This window comes from Ceratotherium simum, chromosome 2, assembly GCF_057802395.1.
Source record: "Ceratotherium simum simum isolate JZ-2026a chromosome 2, ASM5780239v1, whole genome shotgun sequence".
NCBI lineage: Eukaryota > Metazoa > Chordata > Mammalia > Perissodactyla > Rhinocerotidae > Ceratotherium > Ceratotherium simum.
The window spans coordinates 71,134,241-71,156,647 of record NC_141901.1 but is presented as its reverse complement, the minus strand read 5'-3'; the positions used below and the strand labels follow the sequence as shown (position 1 = coordinate 71,156,647).

The 22,407-nt window shown below is 37.0% G+C and overlaps 1 protein-coding gene across 13 annotated transcripts in view; it reads left to right on the top strand.

Annotated features, from left to right (window-relative positions):
• The window catches only part of CCDC18 (coiled-coil domain containing 18), a 115,964-nt gene that overhangs the window by 56,192 nt on the left and 37,365 nt on the right, over positions 1 to 22,407 (top strand). For all 13 annotated transcript variants that reach the window (XM_087447296.1, XM_087447267.1, XM_087447260.1 and 10 more), the window contains 5 exons: positions 2,184 to 2,351; positions 4,841 to 4,983; positions 16,429 to 16,592; positions 17,043 to 17,256; positions 21,054 to 21,153. In XM_087447296.1, coding sequence (XP_087303422.1) covers positions 2,184 to 2,351; positions 4,841 to 4,983; positions 16,429 to 16,592; positions 17,043 to 17,256; positions 21,054 to 21,153 — 789 coding nt within the window. The remainder of the gene's footprint in view (positions 1 to 2,183; positions 2,352 to 4,840; positions 4,984 to 16,428; positions 16,593 to 17,042; positions 17,257 to 21,053; positions 21,154 to 22,407) is intronic.

Sequence of the window (22,407 nt, the reverse complement as noted above, 5' to 3'; positions counted from 1 at the left end):
GTTAGTGTATAGAAGTACAACTGATTTTTGTATGTTGATTTTGTATCCTGCAACTTTACTGTATTCGTTTATTATTTTTCAGTTTTTTGGTGGATTCTTTAGGGTTTTCTGTATATAAAATCATGTCATCTGCAAATGTTTTGCCTTATTTTAATATTTTGTCTGTTTTTTTCTCTGAATAGGAAAGTAAGTTTAAGACAGGATATTACAGTAAAGAAAAAATAGTATTTAAACTTATCTTGCAGGCAAGTCAGTTCTACGTAAAATAAACTGCTACAGAAATGTGATCTGTAGTTTTCTCAGGAGCTAACAGGGAAAACAAGGAAAACAGGTGACACTGATACAGCTTTGCACTAATTAAATTATTTTCATACAGACAAAATTAATTAAAATAGGTTAGCATAAAAATAACTATAATATGGGATTAGAAATTGGTTAGTTGCTTGTGATAACTAAGGTTCTCCAAGTTTACAGTGTCATCATGTAATGAAGTTTGAAATTTAAGAATGTCTCATCGTGAGCAAAGGATATTTGGCCTCTAAGCCCTTTGTGATGCTGCTGAATGTTCAACTGCTAAATAATTAGAAAAAAGAACCAAGTCAAGATTCTCTTCCACTGTTTCTTAGGAGTTTAAAATTCCTTTCTTCTGGGGGCCGGCTCGGTGGCGCAAGCGGTTAAGTGCACGCGCTCCGCTGCGGCGGCCCGAGGTTCGCAGGTTCGGATCCCAGGCGCGCACCAACACACTGCTTGTCAAGCCATGCCATGGTGGCATTCCATATAAAGGAATATAAAGGAGGAAGGCATTCCATATAAAGGAGGAAGATGGGCATGGATGTTAGCCCAGGGCCAGTCTTCCTCAACAAAAAGAGGAGGATTGGCAGATGTTAGCCCAGGGCTGATCTTCCTTACCAAAAAAAAAAATATTCCTTTCTTCTGGAATGATATATATTGGAAAGATTTTTTGCTTTAAAGGAATGGCTTTATTTTCCTACGTTTTAAAAATAGTTATTACATAAGCAACAATAAAAAATCTTTTAAAGAAGATTTACCTACAGTCCACGCTCTAATACTTAGGTTTTCACTTTTGTATTTGCCTGCATGTTTTTCCTAATTATATTAATGAAATGTAATTCTGTTTTTTTCACTTAATTTTGTTTTGTAAAATTTTATATTTTGCTATTGTCTTTTAAATTATGATTTTAAATGTTTGCAGCATTTTTAATTAGATTGATATATCATCAGTTATTAAACTTTCCCCTTTTGGGAGCAGGTGAAGAATATTAAAAAATATATATTAAATTATGTGTCATTATTTATATGATTTTAAAAATAATTTCTTTTGGCAGATGTTTAGGATTTGGATTACTAGGACAAAAGGCATTTTAATTTCCTTCTTAATAGGTGCTCCCAGATAACTTTAAATTTCTCTTTGAAAGCAATTTTGGGGACCAGCATATTCAAGTCCTAAATATTTGGAGTGAAAGAATACAATTTCTTAGTTGGTATTGACATTCCTTTATGTGTTTTTTGGAGCATGAATGTTCAAGAGTGCTTTGCTGGGATATCATTTTACAAACAACAGCAATAATAGCAACAATAATATAATAAATAGCACCTAACATTTATGCAGTGCTTTTGTGGCTATAGTTTATTATCAATAAGGGGGAAAGATATATCAGATGGAGTGTGGAGAAATCCTTGGCATTCTATGTTCTCTCCCTCCTTGGAGGGGTGACATAGAAATGCTCCTTTCTGTAGCAGTGAAATATGGCAACACATGTGCAGTATTTTTGCTCAGGGAAGCCTGCTTATGACTCAAAGTTCGGGTTCTTTATTGGGGGCTGGTCACATAGGAACAACCACAAATTTCAAAATTCCAGACTCTGAGAAGGAAAGCATGATTCAGTGCCCTAGCCAGGCACAACAATGTCATCACTTAGGGAATGTTTCAAAAGCCACATTCACAGACACTAGCCAAGAGCCAACCCTATAAGCAGGATCTTCTAACACATCCCACCATCAGAAAAATGAACCTGCCCTTCCCCATAATAAACTATAGCCATAAATACAATTGTCCCACATGACAAGTGGGAATAATTATCTAATGAGGTAGACAGCTTTGACATTTTATTGCTTTTCATTTGAAACATGGCATTGTAATGAGAAATGTGTGTATTTGTTAGGTATATTGTTTACAGAAAGAGCTAAAGATAAAAAATCACAGTCTTCAAGAGACCACTGAGCAAAATGTTATTCTACAGCATACTCTTCAGCAACAGCAGCAAATGTTACAACAAGAGACAATTCGAAATGGAGAGCTAGAAGATATTCAAACTAAACTTGAAAAACAGGTATATATTATTGGTCAAAATGATTTTACTTATGTGACATAGGAATTTTTAATGTTGATAATAGATTTTTTTGTTAGTTATATAAATTGCTATTTAACCTCAAAGATTTCATATTATAAGAAATATTCTATATTAACATTGTAAAATAAAGTTCTATTCTTGTGTAATGTGATCATGTAATAATACCATGAGCACAATTTTGTCACTCCATACAACTTAATTATAATTCAGACTTCTTTATTCAATTTCTCCCTTCTTTTTGGACCTGAATATAATACCTGACTGAATCATTATACCTTCCAATTTCTTCTTTTTGGATCAGGATGTGTGTGATAATCCCTAAAGAAATGCCAAAGCAATGCACTAAAAGAAAAATGTCAAAGGAAACTTTCTAAAAATAAGTTATTACTCCAAAGAAAGACTCCTAGGAAATTTTATACTACAATCTAATCATTTCTCTTTCATTCATTACCAGATTCATCTGAATTCTTCACAGATATTTTACATTTTTTCATTTTGTTTTTCTCATTTCAAATTTTGCAGAAAAGTATAAATTAGAAAATGATAGTTCCCTGTAATCTCACTACACCTCACTTTTTTGTCATTCGTATGACTTTTTATCTAAGTATTCTGGATTCATCCTCAGGCCTTCCAATGAAACTAAAAAATCTCCTTTCAATTCATTCAAACGCATCAGGCAGGTATTCTGTATTTTCTTTTTTAGAGACATCCCTCCTGTGGTTGTCTATCCCTTTTGTTAAAGTCTAGACCAATTGCTTGCTATGCCTGCTGTACAGCTTCATCCTGAAGCATTTCCTCGTCTCATCTGTGTTTTATTCCCACTTCCTAAATCCCTTATCATTGACTCTAGTTTTTACAAGATTGATTATAATTCTTGTCCTTCTGAAGTTTTTTTTCATTTCTGTAATGGTCCTATGGTTTTCTTTTGTTTTTTTCCCCCTTAAATCTGCCAGTTCATTTGTATTTTTCTTTTGGTTATTTTATTTCTCCATGATCTTTGTTTTAAGAGATTTTTGTGTTCTCTTCAACTTCTTTGAGGGTCTAAAGTAGTTTATATCTAAAAATTTCTTCAGTATTGGTAGTAAATTCTCCATTATATATTCTCTTTTTACCTTTCATTCATATTCCACTATGCATAGTTTCCATGTTGGATTTTTTTAGATTATTGCTCATCTTTAGATTCTTTCTGCTTCTGACTATGCTCTTTAGTCAAGCACAGAATGGGTAGATTTTCCATGATTCTCTTCCTTTTTTACCTGGGTACTATTTTAGTTTTATTCTTGGAATTTGATTTGGGAGTGTGGGTATTAATGATTTATAATCTGTATTTAGTTCTTCAGTGAGAGGTTTTAGAAGGTCAGGGAGGATATTAAAGTCCTTAGCCAGAGATTAACTTTGAGATCACAGTCATGTAAATGTTAATTGAAAACATGGAGTGGCTGAGATTAACTAGGGAGAGAATATAGAATGAGGGGTGAGAAGATTGACTTGGACAGATCTCTGAGGGATGCAGTACATGGAAGCCAAAGTATTTCATGAAATAGGAAATGATAATTGGTATTATGGGCTGCTGCAATCAATGTCAAATAAAATGAGGGTTGAGAAATGTCCATTGGAATTAGCAACATGGAGGTCATGGGTGACATAGCGCAGTTTCTCTAGAATGGCCAGATTGCTATGGGTTGGGAATGAATGAGAAGTGAGAAAAATGATACAGCAAGCCTAGAAAACTCTGAGAAGTTGGGCTGTAAAGAGGAGGAAAGAAAGGGTGGTAGTTGGAGGCAGGTAGAAGTATGAAAGAAAGGTTTTTTTATGATGAGAAGATCTTGAACATATTTAAATGCTAATCTAAAGAAACCAGAAGAAAGAGAGTGAAGATAGAGCAGAGAGTAGAGATTGTCAATAGTATGAGGTTCCTGAGAAAGTAGATAGGAGTTGAATCCAGAACACCTGTGAAACAGTTTGACTTCTATAGGAGGAAGAATACCTCCTGCACTGTAGTGGAACAGAAGGAAAAATGAATAGGAGCAGTTGCAACTTATATTGGGAGCAAATGCAAGTTGTAATGTTTGAGGGCAGATGGCGATGTAGGAATCCTTCACTGAATGAGCCAATTTGTGAAGAAGGAAAGGAACATAGTTTGACAAGAGAAGAAAGAACATTTCAAATGGGGATAATGAAAAGGGGAATATTTACCATTATTTTGTTCAATTCTTATGTCCTATTTTAGTGTTATGATGTGTCCACTTTTATAAATATGTATATGAATGAAATATCTTTATTATTAAAAAATAAGTTTTGCTTTTATATTTCCAAAACATTACTTCCTGGTCTATACTTTGATTTTGGTAATACATCTTGAAACTGTGAATGATAGGCTAGGCTACAAATTTATACAAATATTTTTCTTGTGAAGAATGTTGAGCTGTGACTGAGTTTAAAAGACTCATTGAAAACTGCTTTACAAGGTATCAAAATTGGAACAAGAGCTTCAAAAACAAAGGGAAAGTTCAGCCGAAAAGTTGAGAAAAATGGAGGAGAAATGTGAAGCAGCCACCCGTGAAGCAGATATGAAAAGGCAAAAAGTTATTGAGCTTACTGGTACTGCCAGGTAAGATGCATATGTTAGTTTTATTTTCCTCCTGTTTTAACATCAGTAGTATCGGAGTTTCGATATCAGATAATGTTCAGTGAAGCATTTACTTGAAGAATTAATTTTTCCACAATCTGTGTTCCTATAGTATTTTGTTTGTATCTCCCTCATATCCCTCATTACACCTTTTTGTATTATAGTTTAATATCCTTAACACTCCTACTATGTTATAAGTTCCTTAAGGTCAAGATATATCTGATTTATTTTAAGGGTCCTCCCACAACAATTAGCGTAGTTCCTTATACCTCATAGGCACTCAGCAACGGTTGTATTAAATTAAATTGCGAATAACATTAAAAGTTGCAGGCAAAGATGTACTCATATAGAGGGAATTTTCATAGGGTCTAATTGTTTATGGGAGAGAATGTTATGATTCTTAATAGTATCAAACAGTGGTTCTCAACCTTGACTGAACATTAGAATCATCTGAGGAGCTTTAAAAAGTACTGCATAATTAATAATACACGCATAAGTAGCCCACCATTCTATCAGCAGGAGTGAGGAGTTAACTTATGCACTTGAACTAAAACCACATGTTCTCAGGCTCCCTCTCCCTCACTGACAGGAGTAAAGATAAGGCCTTTGTGCTTTGAATAGCAAGTTGCTGCCCTAGATGTCCTGAACTCTCCCAATAGGGTCAAGAGAGTGTCCTATGTTTAGGACTAAGACCACAGTGCTTCAGACCTTCTTTCTTCCATCGACAAGTGTCTACCCACTAACATAGCCTCACCATGAGCCTCTACCTTAATTCCACAGAGACTAATCACATTTTAGCTTTATCTTTGCTTATGCCAGACACCACAAAAAGCTGTGGATTTCCAGGTCAACCCTCATCTCTCATACTAATTACCAAAAACCTCTCCGTGTATTCTCTTCCCTTCTCCTACCTCATGCCTGCTTCTGAAAGACTTCCACTGTGTCCTCTAGAATTCATAGTCGATCCTGAGAGACATCCCCTATGTTCTCTACCTTTTCTTTTCTCTTGCTGTAACAGAAATCTGACTCTCCCCTGAGGACATTGCTTCTTCCCCTGCAGCCCTCTAAAGTAAAAACTTTTCCCCACAGTTCTTGTACGCAGAGTCAAGATGTGGCATAGTGTACCATACTTTGTGAACCTCATGTCATCAGATCATATCATCTCTCACTGCTGGTGACACCTACAGGCCACCTGACTTATTGTTGCTCTCTACAACACCCATCTTGTCATTATTCTTGGAGATTTCAGTATACGTCTATCTAGCTGATCCTTCTGATACCTTAGCCTCTCAGTTTTTAAAATTCCTCTCCTCTGATGATCCTCATCTTTATCATACCTCAGCGACTCACTCACATGATTTACCCTAGATTTTGTCATTTCCAGTATCTCCAATATCTCAATCTGAATATTATGCATCTACCCCTATATTATCACCTCATTCCCTTTAATACCCCAAATTTAACAATTCTTTGATCTAACCAGGACTCTAATCCATCAACTGCACCACTATCTCATTCCCTAATGCCCTCTCTCTTCTCTTTACCCAGCTCAAATTCTAGTTAGTTATTAAAACACTGATATGCACGTACCCACAACTCCCTTACCTCTCTCTTACTTTGTGGTACACAGCACTAAAAATCAAACTCAGACTATTCCATGCTTGCATCTTTACAGAGGCTGGGAAAAATATAACCACGCTGACCAGTCTTACTTTAAATTTATAACTTCAAACCTTAGTGTGCTCTTAATGCTATCTGGCAGTCACAATATTACACACTCTTGTAGAAGACTTTTTTACACCTTTGCCTTTTCTTTCAAAACTCCAACAACCCCTTCCCAGTCTTTGCTCTCTCTAATGATCTTGCTTTCTGTTTCCCTGAGAAAATTGAAGCAATAACTTCTTCCTTTTCTTACTCCCACCCTTTGACTTCTAGACAAAAACTCTTCTTGATTATAACTAGGCACATTCAGTAGGAAAAGTAAGTCCTAAATACTAATAGGAAGCTTATGAACTAGGTGATTAAACTTCATAAGAAAGATGTTCCCTAGTTCCAAGAAATATTCTCTTCATTTTGTTTTCTCTTTTCCCACTATTGCTGTTTTCACTTCTGGAACTATAATTTATAAAATTATTTTTTTTCTCCCAAAAGGTATTAGAGTTAAAATATATCTGTTATATATCTCCTTGGATCTTTTTTAGAATTAAAATATCTTCAAATAGAAAGACAGAAAGCTACTTTATTGAACACCTTCTGCGTGCCAAGCAGTGTGCTAGGTAAACACGTTAACTTGCTCTTCAAAACAGCCACGTGATATGGGTTTTATTATTCCTGCTTTTAAAGTAAGGAAGCTGAAACTCAAAGAAGTTAGGGTATGAGATACACAATTTAGGTGTGCTCTCAAACCAAATTTTTTCTGTTATACAACTACTGAAAGGTTCTTCTCGTGCTACACGTACATGTCACTGCATGTGAATGATCCTGACCCTGGTTTCTCAGTGCTGAGGCTCATGTAGCACTTGTTAGATTTCTCAGACTGCCTCCATAGCGATTGTAAAATCTTTTTTTATATCTGAAGCAGCCAGAGAGTCTCAGCTGCCATGTTCTAGAAGTTTAGTATTACTTTTGCAATAATCCTTCATTTGGCCCTGTTTCCAGTCTCAGACTTGATTGCCCTCAATAGCTCTGACAAGAAGGTGAAGTATTTCTGGAAAAACTGGTGGTTTTAAAGCCTGTCGTAAAGTTTTGAAAATTATGGGAAAATTTTTAGTATTGGACTATGTATGTAATAGTTTAAATTTTAAACTCTTCAATATTTATTATAGTAATGCCTCATTTACCTAGCATCAGGAAAGAATGAGTAGTTGCTCATAAAGAAAGAAATATGAGTAGAATTTATCTTTACCAAGCACTAAAACTTTAAAACAAAACAAAAAACTTTTTTGGTAGGAATTTTCTAATATATGTATTTTCTTGTCATTTTTACTTTCTCTGGGTGTCTCAGGGTTATCATTACATACATCAGTTATTATACCATGCTGGTGGTACACTAATGAAACCTTAAGGAGTATAGAGCTCTGTTTGTTTTTTACTAAATGTCTGTAGACTGCTGTACTTTTTGAGTTCTTGTATTTTTTTTTTTTTTTTTGACTGGCTCCATAGCCAACTTTTTTTTTTTAATTTTTTGTTTATTGCAGTAACATTGGTTTATAACATTGTATAAATTTCAGGTGTACATCATTGTACTTCTATTTCTGCATAGATGACGTCATGTTCACCACCAAAATACTAATTACAACCCATCACCACACACATGTGCCGAATTATCCCTTTCACCCTCCTCCCTCCCCACTTCCCCTCTGGTAACCACCAATCCAATCTCTGTCTCTATGTGTTTGTTTATTGTTGTTATTATCTACTACTTAATGAAGGAAATCATACAGTATTTGACCTTCTCCCTCTGACTTATTTCACTTTGCATAATACCCTCAGTGTCCATCCATGTTGTCACAAATGGCTGGATTTCATCGTTTCTTATGGCTGAGTAGTATTCCATTGTGTGTATATACCACATCTTCTTTGTCCATTCGTCCCTTGATGGGCACGTAGGTTGCTTCCAAGTCTTGCCTATTGTGAATAATGCTGCAATGAAGACAGGGGTGCATGTATCTTTACGCCTTGGTGTTATCAAGTTCTTTGGATAAATACCCAACAGTGGAATAGCTGGATCATATGGTAGCTCTATCTTTGATTTTTTGAAGAATCTCCATACTGTTTTCCATAGTTGCTGCACCAGTTTGCACTCCCACCAGCAGTGTATGAGAGTTCCCTTCTCTCCACATCCTCTCCAACACATGTTGTTTCCTGTCTTGTTAATTATAGCCATTCTGACGGGTGTGAGGTGATATCTCATTGTAGTTTTGATTTGCATTTCCCTGATAGTTAATGATTTTGAACATCTTTTCATGTGTCTGTTGGCCATCTGTATATCTTCTTTGGAGAAATGTCTGTTCAGGTCTTTTGCCCATTTTTTAATTGGGTTGGTAGTTTTTTTTGTTGTTGAGATGCATGAGTTCTTTATATATTTTGGAGATTAAGCCCTTATCAGATGTATGGTTTGCCAATAACTTCTCCCAATTGTTAGGTTGTTTTTTCGTTTTGTGGATGGTTTCCTTTGCTGTGCAGAAGCTCTTTAGTTTGATGTAGTCCCATTTCTTTATTTTTTCTATTGTTTCTCTTGCCCGGTCAGACATGGTGCTTGAAAATATGTTGCTAAGACCGATGTCGAAGAGCGTACTGCCTATGTTTTCTTCTAGAAGTTTCATAGTTTCAGGTCTTACATTCAAATCTTTAATCCATTTGGAGTTAATTTTTGTGTATGGTGTAAGGTAAGGGTCTACTTTCACTTTTTTGCATGTGGCTATCCAGTTTTCCCAGCACCATTTGTTGAAGGGACTTTCTTTTCTCCGTTGTATGTTCTTGGCTCCTTTGTCGAAGATTAGCTGTCCATAGATGTGTGGGTTTATTTCTGGGCTTTCGATTCTATTCCATTGATCTGTGTGTCTGTTTTTGTGCCAGTACCATGCTGTTTTGGTTACTATAGCTTTGTAATATATTTTGAAATCAGGGAGTGTGATACCTCCAGCTTTGTTCTTTTTTCTCAGGATTCCTTTAGCTATTCGGGGTCTTTTGTTGTTCCATACAAATTTTAGGATTCTTTGTTCTATTTCTGTGAAAAGTGTTGTTGGAACTTTGATAGGGATTGCATTGAATCTATAGATTGCTTTAGGAAGTATGGACATCTTAACTATGTTAATTCTTCCAATCCAAGAGCACTTTGTGTCTTCTTCAATTTCTTTCAGCAATGTTTTATAGTTTTCCGTGTACAGATCTTTCACCTCTTTGGTTAAATTTATTCCTAGGTATTTTATTCTTTTTGTTGCAATTGTAAATGGGATGGTATTCTTAATTTCTCTTTCTGCTACTTCGTTGTTAGTGTATAGAAAACAACTGATTTTTGTGTGTTGATTTTGTATCCTGCGACATTACCATATTCATTTATTACTTCTAAAAGTTTTCTGGTGGATTCTTTAGGGTTTTCTATATATAAAATCATGTCATCTGCAAATAGTGACAGTTTCACTTCTTCCTTTCCAATTTGGATCCCTTTTATTTCTTTCTCTTGCCTGATTGCTCTGGCTAGGACTTCCAATACTATGTTAAATAGGAGTGGTGACAGTGGGCATCTTTGTCTGATTCCTGTTCTTAGAGGGATAGCTTTCAGTTTTTCACCATTGAGGATGATAATAGCTGTGGGTTTCTCATATATGGTCTTTATTATGTTGAGGTACTTTCCTTCTATACCCATTTTATTCAGAGTTTTTATCATAAATGGATGCTGTATCTTGTCAAATGCTGTCTCAGCATCTATTGAGATGATCATGTGATTTTTATTCTTCATTTTATTAATGTGGTGTATCACGTTGATTGATTTGCAAATGTTGAACCATCCCTGCATCCCTGGAATAAATCCCACTTGATCATGGTGTATAATCTTTTTAACGTATTGTTGTATGCGATTTGCTAGTATTTTGTTGAGGATTTTTGCATCGATGTTCATCAGTGATATTGGCCTGTAATTTTCTTTTTTTGTGTTGTCCTTGTCTGATTTTGGTATTAGGGTAATGTCGGCAACGCAGAATGAGTTAGGGAGCTTCCCCCGCTCCTCAATTTTTTGGAAGAGTTTGAGAAGGATAGGTATTAAGTCTTCTTTGAATGTTTGGTAGAATTCACCAGGGAAGCCGTCTGGTCCTGGACTTTTATTTTTGGGGAGGTTTTTGATTACTGTTTCGATCTCCTTACTGGTGATTGGTCTATTCAAATTCTCTACTTCTTCTTGATCCAGTTTTGGAAGGTTGTATGATTCTAAGAATTTATCCATTTCTTCCAGATTGTCGAATTGGTTGGCATATAGCTTTTCATAGTATTCTCTTATAATCTTTTGTATTTTTGAGGTGTCTGTTGTAATTTCTCCTCTTTCATTTCTGATTTTACTTATTTGTGCCTTCTCTCTTTTTTTCTTGGTGAGTCTAGCTAAAGGTTTGTCAATTTTGTTTATCTTTTCAAAGAACCAGCTCTTGGTTTTATTAATTTTTTCTCTTGTTTTTTCATCTCTATTTCATTTATTTCTTCTCTGATTTTTATTATTTCCCTTCTTCTACTGATTTTGGGCTTTGTTTGTTCTTCTTTTTCCAGTTCCTTTAGGTGCATTGTTAGATTGTTTATTTGAGATTTTTCTTGTTTGTTGAGATAGGCCTGTATCGCTATAAACTTCCCTCTTAGAACCCCTTTTGCTGTATCCCATAAATTCTGGTATGTCGTATTTTCATTTTCATTTGTCTCCAGGTATTTTTTGATTTCTTCTTTGATTTCTTCGTTGACCCAGTCGTTGTTCAGTAGCATCTTGTTTAATTTCCACGTATTTGTGGCTTTTCTGATTTTCTTCCTGTAGTTGATTTCTAGTTTCATACTGTTGTGGTCAGAAAAGATGCTTGGTGTTATTGCAGTCTTCTTAAATTTATGGAGACTTGTTTTGTGGCCTAATATGTGATCAATCCTGGAGAATGTTCCATGTGCGTTTGAAAAGAACGTGTATTCTTCGGTTTTTGGATGGAATGTTCTGTATATATCTACTAGGTCCATCTGTTCTAGTGTGTCATTTAAGGCCAATGTTTCCTTATTGATCTTCTGTTTGGATGATCTATTCGTTGGTGTAAGTGGAGTGTTCAAGTCCCCTACTATTATTGTGTTACTGTCTATTTCTGTTTTTATGTCTGTTAATAATTGCTTTATATGTTTAGGTGCACCTACATTGGGTGCGTAGACATTTACAAGTGTTATATCCTCTTGTTGGATTGTTCCCTTGATCATTATGTAATGCACTTCTTTGTCTCTTTTTACAGTTTTTGTTTTAAAGTCTATTTTGTCTGATATGAGTATTGCTACCCCAGCTTTCTTTTCATTGCCATTTGCGTGGAGTATCTTTTTCCATCCCTTCACTTTCAGTTTGTGAGTGTGTTTAGGTCTGACGTGTGTCTCTTGTATGCAGCATATATATGGGTCTTGTTTTTTTATCCAGTCAGCCACCCTATGCCGTTTAATTGGAGCATTTAGTCCATTGACGTTTAAAGTAGCTATTGATAAGTATGTACTTACTGCCATTTTTAACTTTTTTTTCTTCTTCTTCTTTTTTCTTTTTTCTCAGTGTTTTAGTAGTCCTTCTCTGTTCCTTTCTTCTTCTATACAGAATTGATGGTCTCTTTAGTTTGACCTCTGTCTGAAAGCTCTACTCTTTAACTCCCCTCCTCCCTCCTTTTATATTTTTGATATCATATCTAACCTCTTTTTTGTGCATTTGTATCCATTACCCTCTTATCATGGAAATAGATAATTTTTCCTATTTGTGGTCTTCTCTTTTCCCCTTAAATCAGTCCCTTTAACATTTCTTGTAGCACTGGTTTCTTGGTGACAAACTCCTTTAATTTTTGCTTTTTGGGAAATTTTTGATCTCTCCTTCCATTTTGAATGATAACCTTGCTAGGTAGAGTATTCTTGACTGTAAGTTTTTTCCTTTTAGCACTTTAAATATATCGTGCCACTCTCTTCTAGCATGTAAGGTTTCTGCTGAGAAGTCAGCTGATAGCCTTATGGGGTGTCCTTTGTATGTAACATGACTTTCTCTTGCATCTTTTAGGATTCTCTCTTTATCTTTAATTCTGGACATTTTGATTATGATGTGTCTTGGTGTGGGCCTCTTTGGGTTTATCTTGTTTGGGGCTCTCTGTGCTTCCTGTACCTGGATGTCTGTTTCCTTCCTTAGGTTAGGGAAGTATTCATCTATTATTTCTTGAAATAGATTCTCTGCCCCTTTGTCTCACTCTTCTCCTTCCGGGACACCTATAACATGGATGTTAATGTGCTTGATGTTGTCCCAGAGGTCCCTTAGACTGTCCTCACTCTTTTTAATTCTTTTCTCTTTTACCTGTTCAGCTTGGGTAATTTGTTCTAGTCTTTCATCCAGCTTGCAGATCCATTCTTCTGTATCCTCTACTCTGCTTTTGAGTCCCTCTAGTGAATTTTTCATTTCCAGTATTGTATTCTTCATTTCTGATTGGTTCTTTTTTATATCTTCCATTTCTTTGTTGACATTCTCACTGAGTACATCTGTTCTTCTCCCCAGATCAGTGAGCATCCTTAACACTCTTTGTTTGAACTCTCTGTCGGGTAGGTTGCTCATTTCTGTTTCACTTACTTCCTTTTCTGGGGTTTTGTCCTGTTCCCTTACTTGGAATGTATTCCTTTGCCTCCTCATTTTGCCTCTTTCCCTGTGCTTGTGTCTACGTATTAGGTAGGTCAGCTACGTCTCCTGCTCTTGGATAGGTGACCTTATGTAAGTGATGCCTTAGGAGGCCTGCAGTGTGCTTCCCTCAGTTCTCAATGTTCCAGGGGTGACCGCTATGTGGGCTACGTGTGTCCTTCTCTTGTGGCCTGTTTGCTCTCCCTGTAGGCACCCAGGTAGGCCGAGTTATGCTCCTGGCCAGCTGTTGTAATGCTCAGCTGCTCGTAGTTGTTGTGGACCCTTCAGTCTCTTTATCAGGTGTGGGGAGCCTCAGCACAGTTGGCTGGAAGTTCTAATACCACATTTGTGTTGCAGTATTTCTTTTAAGTGAGTAGGCCCCCAGCGTGGCACGTTGTTAGGCTCAGGGGCGTACAATTGCTATAAGCCTCCAGCCTTTAGGTCTCTTGTCAGCTCTCTGAGGATTGCAGCTGGGTGGGGCTGGCCTCAGGCACGGGAGCACCCAATTGTTTCAGGCTTTGGAAGGTGGGGCAAACCCCCTATGTGGGTCTTTGAGAAGCAGAAGTCTTCTGCAGCTGACAAGCCCTGCCTCCCACAGGTCCACACAGACAGTCAACACAGTCCTGCCCCGTGTGCGTGCCCCGACCTCCCGAAGCGGACCCAGTCTCTCCAGGGCAGGAGCCCCACACACTCCACCACCACCCCACACTATCCACCCGCTCCTTGTGCATGCCCTGCCCCACTGAAGTCGGCTCAGTTGCCAGGCTGCAGAAAATCCAGTCACCAATCTATGCAGGCCCACAAGTTGCCTAAGGGCTTGTTATTGGGTGGGGCCAGTCTCTAGGGTGGGCTGCCTGCCCTGGCTGAACTGGATTAAATCGATGCTCTAGCAGGTGGGGCAGACCCTGGGCTACCAGGCCCCAGGGAAAACTCTAATAGCATCTGTCAGCACGCCCAAACCAGACCACAACAATGGCCGCCGCCAATGTCCCAGTCCCTGGAGAGGTCTCACCTCTCACCGAGATGCACTCAGGGCCTATTAGGTGAGTCTCTTTTCACCAAAGCACTGTACACCTTTCTTTCTGGTGATCTTAGGTTGCTTTCTGAAACGGGTGAGTTTGCGCATGGGCCCTTTAAGAACCTGTTTTAATTTCTTTATGAACCAGCTTTTCTGGGGGTACTCCCAAATGTTTTAGTAGCAGGCAAAGTCAGATATTATGCCACTCGTCTCGATTGTGCTGGGTCTACAAAATGCCCACAGCGGGGGCGCTCCCCAGCTCGGGGCCCCAGTCCTCCAGGGAGGGCTGCGTATCTTTGGGCTGTTCCCGGGCAGCCATGAGGCGCTGCGGCTTGTGAAGGTGGCGTTTTTCCTCTCCAGAAGGGAGTTTCTGCCTCTTCTACCTCAATTAGGATTGTCCTTTGTTGCAGGAGTTCCTCTTATCCAGTTTTCAGTTCTGTCTCAGGGGTAATTTTTCCACGAGTAGTTGTAAAAAGGCTGTGTCCCCAGGAGGAGGTGAGCTACGCTGCCATCTTGACTTCCTGCTCTGAGTTCTTGTATTTTTTAAAATAATTTTTCCCGGGGCTGGCCTGGTGGTGTAGTGGTTAAATTTGCGCACTCTGCTGCGGCGGCCCGGGGTTCGCAGGTTCGTATCCCAGGCGCGGACCTGCGCACCGCTCGTTAAGCCACGTTGTGGTGGCATCCCACGTACAAAATAGAGGAGGAGAGGCACGGGTGTTAGCTCAGAGCCCGTCCTCCTCAAGCAAAAAGAGGAAGATTGGCAATGGATGTTAGCACAGGGCCGGTCTTCCTCACCAAATAAATAAATGAATAAAGAAAGAAAGAAACAAACAAACATTTCCCCCAACTCCTTTGCTGACAAGCTGTCAGCTCTTGGCACTATATGCCAACCTGTTTCAATTACGCTTTTCTAATTATGTTTTATATCTACTCTAACGTAAGAAAAGTATTAGTCAAGCTAAAAATCATTTACCTGGAATTTAGAAATGTAAAAGGGTCATTAGCACTTGTATAATCTTGTTGGGCCATGGACATATTTGAGGATGTGATAAAAAGCTATGGATTACTTTCTATACATAGACGTACATATGCATACACAATTTTGCATATTACTTCAGAGGTGTTACAGTTTTCCACAATTTCACTCATGGACATCAGATTAAAAAACTTTTGAACAAATCCAAATTTGTTTAAGTTGCATTTAGAAAAGAAACTGTCCTACTTGCAAACTCAATTTACAAAATCTCAAAGATCAAAAGAGCAACAACAACAAAAAATGCTAATGCAAAGGAGCATCAGCTCTGCCCACCATTGAGACTGACATCAGCAATCATTTAGTTAGCGAATATCACTTTGGAATTACCGACAAATGGACTTAAAATCTCCTTTCACTATGTTGATTAGTCTATATAGATAGAGGAGCTTCCATATTGGAATAAGCTCAGGACTAAAAGTTAGTAAACCTGGCGCTCTCACTATTAATAACTATTAGTATTATCCCAGACAATTCACCTAACTTTACAGTTTCCTCATCTGTAAAGCAAGTAAGCTACACTATTCTAGAAATCTCTAGTCCCTTTTAAAGTTAAAAAAGATAACATTAATAATAAGGTCTGAGTAAAAACAATTGACTTGGCTCTCCTATGAGTAGTATGGTCTGTATGATGAATATTTTGATTGCTTGGCTTCTTTGTTTTCTGTGTTGCAGATTAATAGAAATTACAGATGAATGAGGTATCTGTCCATGGATGATCTCAATATATACAAAAGCTTTATAAAAGTTAACTGTCGTTAGATTGAAAAGAATGCTAGTCTTGCTAAATATTACCAGGTAGTACAGTTGTATTTAGTAGTATGTAATTGGTGCAGAATTACAATCCTTTAGTTGGAGGATTTTTAACAATAAAATAGTGATTTAACTTTCTGACTAGACATTTTGCTTATATTTGTCCTTACATAACTTGTAGACTTTGTTTAGTCAGAAACAAGTCAGTTGGTTTTTAAGTTTCAAAATTATAATTTGTTACTTGTTTTATTTTTTGTTTTTAACTAGGCAAGTAAAACTTGAGATGGATCAGTACAAAGAAGAGCTGTCTAAAATGGAAAAAGAAATAATGCACCTAAAACGAGATGGAGAAAATAAAGCAATGCATCTCTCGCAGTTAGATATGATCTTGGAACAGACAAAGACAGAACTAGATAAGAAAACAAATGCTGGTAAGCAACAGGTTTGCTGAGCTTAGCTGCCTACATATTTATATTTAAAGAAGTAGAATAAAGTGAGAATTTGGGATGGTGGGGTTGGAAGGAACAATGAGTGGTTAGTATTTTGTCTCTTGTAGATGAATAAAATAGAATATTCTTTTTTTTTTTTTATAATTTTATTTATTTATTTATTTTTCCCCCAAAGCCCCAGTAGATAGTTGTATGTCATAGCTGCCCATCCTTCTAGTTGCTGTATGTGGGACGCGGCCTCAGCATGGCCAGAGAGGCGGTGCGTCAGTGCGCGCCCGGGATCCGAACCCAGGCCGCCAGCAGCGGAGCGCGTGCACTTAACTGCTAAGCCACGGGGCCGGCCCTAGAATATTCTTAATTATAATTATTTGCAAAGTTCTTAATAACAAATAGCTTATATATAATTCTAAAATTATTCTCTCCTCTTAACAGCAAAGGAGTTAGAAAAGTTACAGCACCACACTGAAACTGAACTAACAGAAGCCTTGCAGAAACGGGACGCACTAGAGACTGAACTACAAAATGCTCATGGAGAATTAAAAAGTACTTTGAGACAACTCCAGGAATTGAGAGATGTGCTACAGAAGGCTCAATTATCATTAGAGGAAAAATACAGTACTATAAAGGATCTCACAGCTGAACTTAGGTGAGTTAAATACTAAGAAATAATATCACAATTACAGATATTTCACTTTATTACTCTGAGTCCTTGCATCGTACAATAAAGTTTGTTGTTGAATTCTAGGTTTGCAGACTTCTCAACTGCCCTTTGCTCACTGTGGCTCATCTTAGTCAGCCCGTCCCATGCTCCATCTAACCAATTCAGCTGTTGCTGTTGGCCAATACTTCCATCTTTGGTCTTTGGACCATTTAACACTGGCCCTCTTCTGTATCCCATAGTGGTAAAAAAATGATTGGACCAGCTTACAGCAGTGGTTAATAGCAAAATAATATTAATAATAACAATATTGTTCTTTGTATTAAGCCCTTATTTTGTGCCAGGACTATGCCAGGGACTTCGTATATGATCTCACTCATTTCTTTGCAATGAACCTATCAGATATATTATTGCCTTTTTACAAGTGAGAAAACTGAGGCTTGGGAAAATGCAATAAAATGCCCAAAGTCAGATAGAAGGGTCCAGAAAAGGAAGTTAAATAAAAGTCTGTCCAACTCTAAAATCTGGGTTCTTAGATTAGCCACAATAGCATAAAATGCTGTTCCAGCACACCTCTATGGTGAATGGGGGTGGAGAGCCAGACCAGAGCCAAAGTGTGGGAAATAGATTCCGAAAAGGAAAACAGAATTACAAACCAGATATGAAATGTGCAATGAAAAAACAGGATAGAGAGCAGCAAGATGATCCAGAAACTTAGATGTTATATCCTATGATTCAGTGCAGGGCCCCCTTCTCATTTCTACCCACAAATTCATTCTTAGTAAATTTCCTGTAGCTTTAAATATTATGTATCAGAGACTTTCAAACCCGTGTATCTCCAGTAATGATCTCTTCCCCAAACTCCAGACTGAAATATCTAATGACTTATTTGTTGTCTCCACTTGGATATTTTTGAGAGGCATCTTTAACTTGGCCAAAACAGAACCCTTTTTTTTTTCCTCATAACTCTGCCCTTCCTTCATCTCAGTGTGATGCAATTGCTCAAACCGGAAATCTATAAAATTATTCTTATCTCTTTCCCTCCCTTTTTTCATCCAATTATTAGCAAGCCGTGTCAACTTTATTTCCAAAACATATTCTGAAATGTATTGATTTCTTAGCCTTTTTTCTATTACCATCTTAGCACAAGCCGTCATCATCTCTCACCTCGTCTATTGCTGTGGCTTCCCAACTGGTCTTGCAGCTTAAATTCTTAACCCTCCCCACAATCCATTCTCCACAGGATGGATTTAAGTCTATGATTTAAAACATAAATCAGATCCTATTGCTTTCCTACTTAAACCTTCTAATGGCTTTCCAAAGGATTCAGCATAAAATCCAAGCTTCTTAAGAAATGTAAATCAAAACCACAGTGAGATACCAACCACTTCACACCCACTAGGATGGCCATAATAAAAAAAGACCCTAAAAAAGGAAAATAAGTGTTAGCAAGTGTGTGGAGAAATTGGAACTCTCATACATTGTTGGTAGGAAACTAAAATGGTACAGCCACTGTGGAAAACAGTTTGGCAGTTCCTCAGTAAGTTAACATAGAATTAACCATACAACACAGTGATTTCACTGCTAGGTATAAACCCAAAATAATTGAAAACAGGTATTCAAACAAAAATTGTGCGCAGATGTTCATAGCAGCTCTAGTCACAATAGCCACTAAGTGGAAACAACCCAAATGTCCATCAGTAATTGAATGGATAAACACAATGTGAAATATCTGTATTTCACATTGTAATATTCCTGTAATAAGGAATATTATTCAGTCATGAAAAGGAATAAAGTACCGTTACATGCTACAACATGGATGAACCTTGAAAACATTATGCTGAATGAAAGAAACTAGAAACGTTGCATAATTCCATTTAAATGAAATATCCAGAATTAGCAAACCTAAAGAGATAGAAAGCACATTAAGGGGAGGGAGAATGGAAAACAACTGCTAGTATAGGGCTTCCCTTTGGAGTGATGAAAATACTGGAAATAGTGGCAATGGTTACACAACATTGTGAATGTACTTAATGTAACTGAACTGTAAACTTTAAAGTGGTTAAAATGGTAAATCTTATGTTACATGTATTTTACCACAATTAAAAAAAAAAAATCTAAGCTCCTTATCCTGGAATACAAAGCCCTACATGACAAAGTTCCTGCCAACTTCTCTGGCCTCATTTCATACTGTTCTCCTTGTTCCTGCCCTTTTTATTGTACTTAAAACTTACCAAGTTTTTTCCCACCTTAGGTTTTTGCTGTAGCTGTTTCTTTGGCCTGAAACAATGATTGTATGGCCAGCTTCTTCTTACCCTTCACGTGACCTCAGAGGTCCCCTCCCTGACCACCTATTCTAAAGTAGCCACCCAGTTGCTATCTCATCACTGTATTTAATGCTCTACCATAGCACTTTGTATTATGACATTTTTCTTGTTGAATTGTTTATTATTTATAGTCCGTCTTCTCTACTGGACCTATTAGAATATAAGCTCCGTGTGATGAAGGACTTCTGTCTTGTTGACTATTAAATCCACGGTACATAGAACAGTGACATATAGGAAGCATCCGATAAATATTTGCTAAATGATTAAGTGATTGAATAGGTGAAAGAAGTAGAAGTGAAATCTTAAATTCTAGCTAGTCGTGAATTTGGAAGCTTAGCCATTTGCATAGACAGCAGTTAGAGTTGTCTTTAGAATTCATTTCATACTCCTTTTAGAATATTAGTTTAGCCTTGTATTTTATAACTCCTGAGACTTTTAGGAGAATAGTAAATAGCTCATTAAAGAAGTTCAGAATCTGCTTTTTAAAATCAGTACCTTTATTCAATATTTTTTCATATTTAAGACTGGAAAATCATATGAAGATTTTCAAGATCAACATTTTCAGCCTTTGGGGGGCCAGCCCGGTGGCATAGTGGTTAAGTATGCATGGTCTGCTTCGGCAGCCTGGGGTTTGCAGGTTCAGATCCCAGGCGCGGACCTGTGCACTTCTCAACAAGCCATGCTGTGGTGGCGTCCCACGTACAAAATAGAGGAAGATGGGCACAGATGTTAGCTCAGGGCTTATCTTCCTCAGCAAAAAAACAAAAACAAAAACAAACGAAAGAAACATTTTCAGCCTTTGTCGTATCAGAACTTAGAGTTCCAAATAAAATTCCCTGATCACAGGCTTCAGTGGTAGCAGTCTTAAAATTGTGACAGTATTAAGCATTTTTATGGTATAAATTATACAAAAGTTAGGGTTTTAGAAGGGCTAGAATTTATAAACAATATATTTAAAATATTTCTAAATTAGACTTCAATACTTCACTGTATGAAAGTTGTCATTTTGAGTGAAATTCCCATGAGAAATACAATGGTCATTTACTGAGCTATGGATATCAGGGATATCCTGATAAATGTCCCATTCAGTTGTAAGAAACTCACGGCTGTTATATAGAAAAAACTTTCAAATGCTCCCTTGATCTATAAATGAAAAAATATGGGTATATTTTAAAAATTCTTATACTGATTCAATCTTATATCCTGGGAGTGCTTTAACATTTAGCTTAAATTGTCTACAACAGTAAAATTTGAGTTAACTTTTGCCTTTTTAGAACACTCTATTAAAGTAATTGTGTTGATATCAGTCATTTTCCTTACACATTATTCCTTTAATTTGAGCCCTTTCAATCTGAAATAATTACATATATTTCACTTTTAATTTACATTGGACTTAATTTTTTAAAGCGATAATATTCCTACTATTTGTTTTGATCTTTTTCCTTTGATAAATTGCAGAGAATGCAAGATGGATATTGAAGACAAAAAGCAAGAACTCCTTGAAATGGATCAGGCACTTAAAGAGAGAAATTGGGAGCTAAAGCAAAGAGCAGCTCAAGTTAGTCTTCTGTATTATATTTTAATGAAATTTCCTGTTAAAATATAATCACACAGGGTTTCCAAGGTCAACACTTTTTGGTAAAATGGACATTTTTATAGCATATTTGTTTTTCTTTGCACATAAATATTTTAAAAATTAGAAATATATTATCTCTCTTTATCTTGCTATTTTTATAGCAAGTGGGTTTTTGAGACTGAAGGTTATAAGCTTAGTATCTGAACCTTTTGATCTCTTATATTATAGTATATCAGAAGAAAGTGGGATTATAGGAGTTAGTTGCTCAGCTAGTGTTTGGTGGGGGAACAAAAATACTCAGACGGCATTATTTAGCAGCATCTAGTTTTAAGACTTTATTTTTTAGAGCTGTTTTAGGTTTACAGCAAAATTGAACAGAAGGTATAATTTCCCATATACCCCCTGCCCGCACACATGCACAGCCTTCCTCATTATCAACATTCCCCACCAGAGTGGTAGATTTACATCTGTAACGGTTGATGAACCTGCGTTGACACATCATAATCACCCAAAATACATCGTTTACGTTACAGTTCACTCTTGGTGTTGTACATTCTGTGGGTTTGGACAAATGTTTAATGACAGGTATCAATCTTTATAGTATCATTCAGAGTATTTTCACTGCCTTAAAAATCCTCTATGCTCTACCTATTCACCCCTCCCTTTCTTCTCCCCAACTCTGGCGACCACTGATCTTTTTATTGTCTCCCTAGTTTTGCCTTTTCCAAAATGTCATATAGTTGGAATCATACAGTATGTAGCCTTTTCAGATTGACTTCTTTTGCTTAGTAATGTGCGTTTAAGGTTCTTCCGTGTCTTTTCATTGCTTATAGCTTTTCTTTTCAGCACTGAATAATATTCCATTATCTGGATGTACTACAGTTTATTTATCCATTCACCTGTTGAAGGACATCTTGGTTGCTTCCAAGATTTGGCAATTATAAATAAAGCTGCTGTAAACATTCACATGCAGGTTTATGTATGGATGTAAGTTTTCAACTCCTTTGGGTAAATACCAAAGAGCACAATTGCTGGATTGTATGGTAAGAGTATGTGTAGTTTTACAAGATAGTTCCAAACTATCTTCCAAAGTGGCTGTACCATTTTGCATTCCACCAGCAACGAATGAAAGTTCCTATTGCTCGACATCCTGGCTAGCACTTAGTGTTGTCATTTCAGATTTTGGCCATTCTAATAGGTGTATAGTGGTATCTCCTTGTTGTTTTAATTTGCATT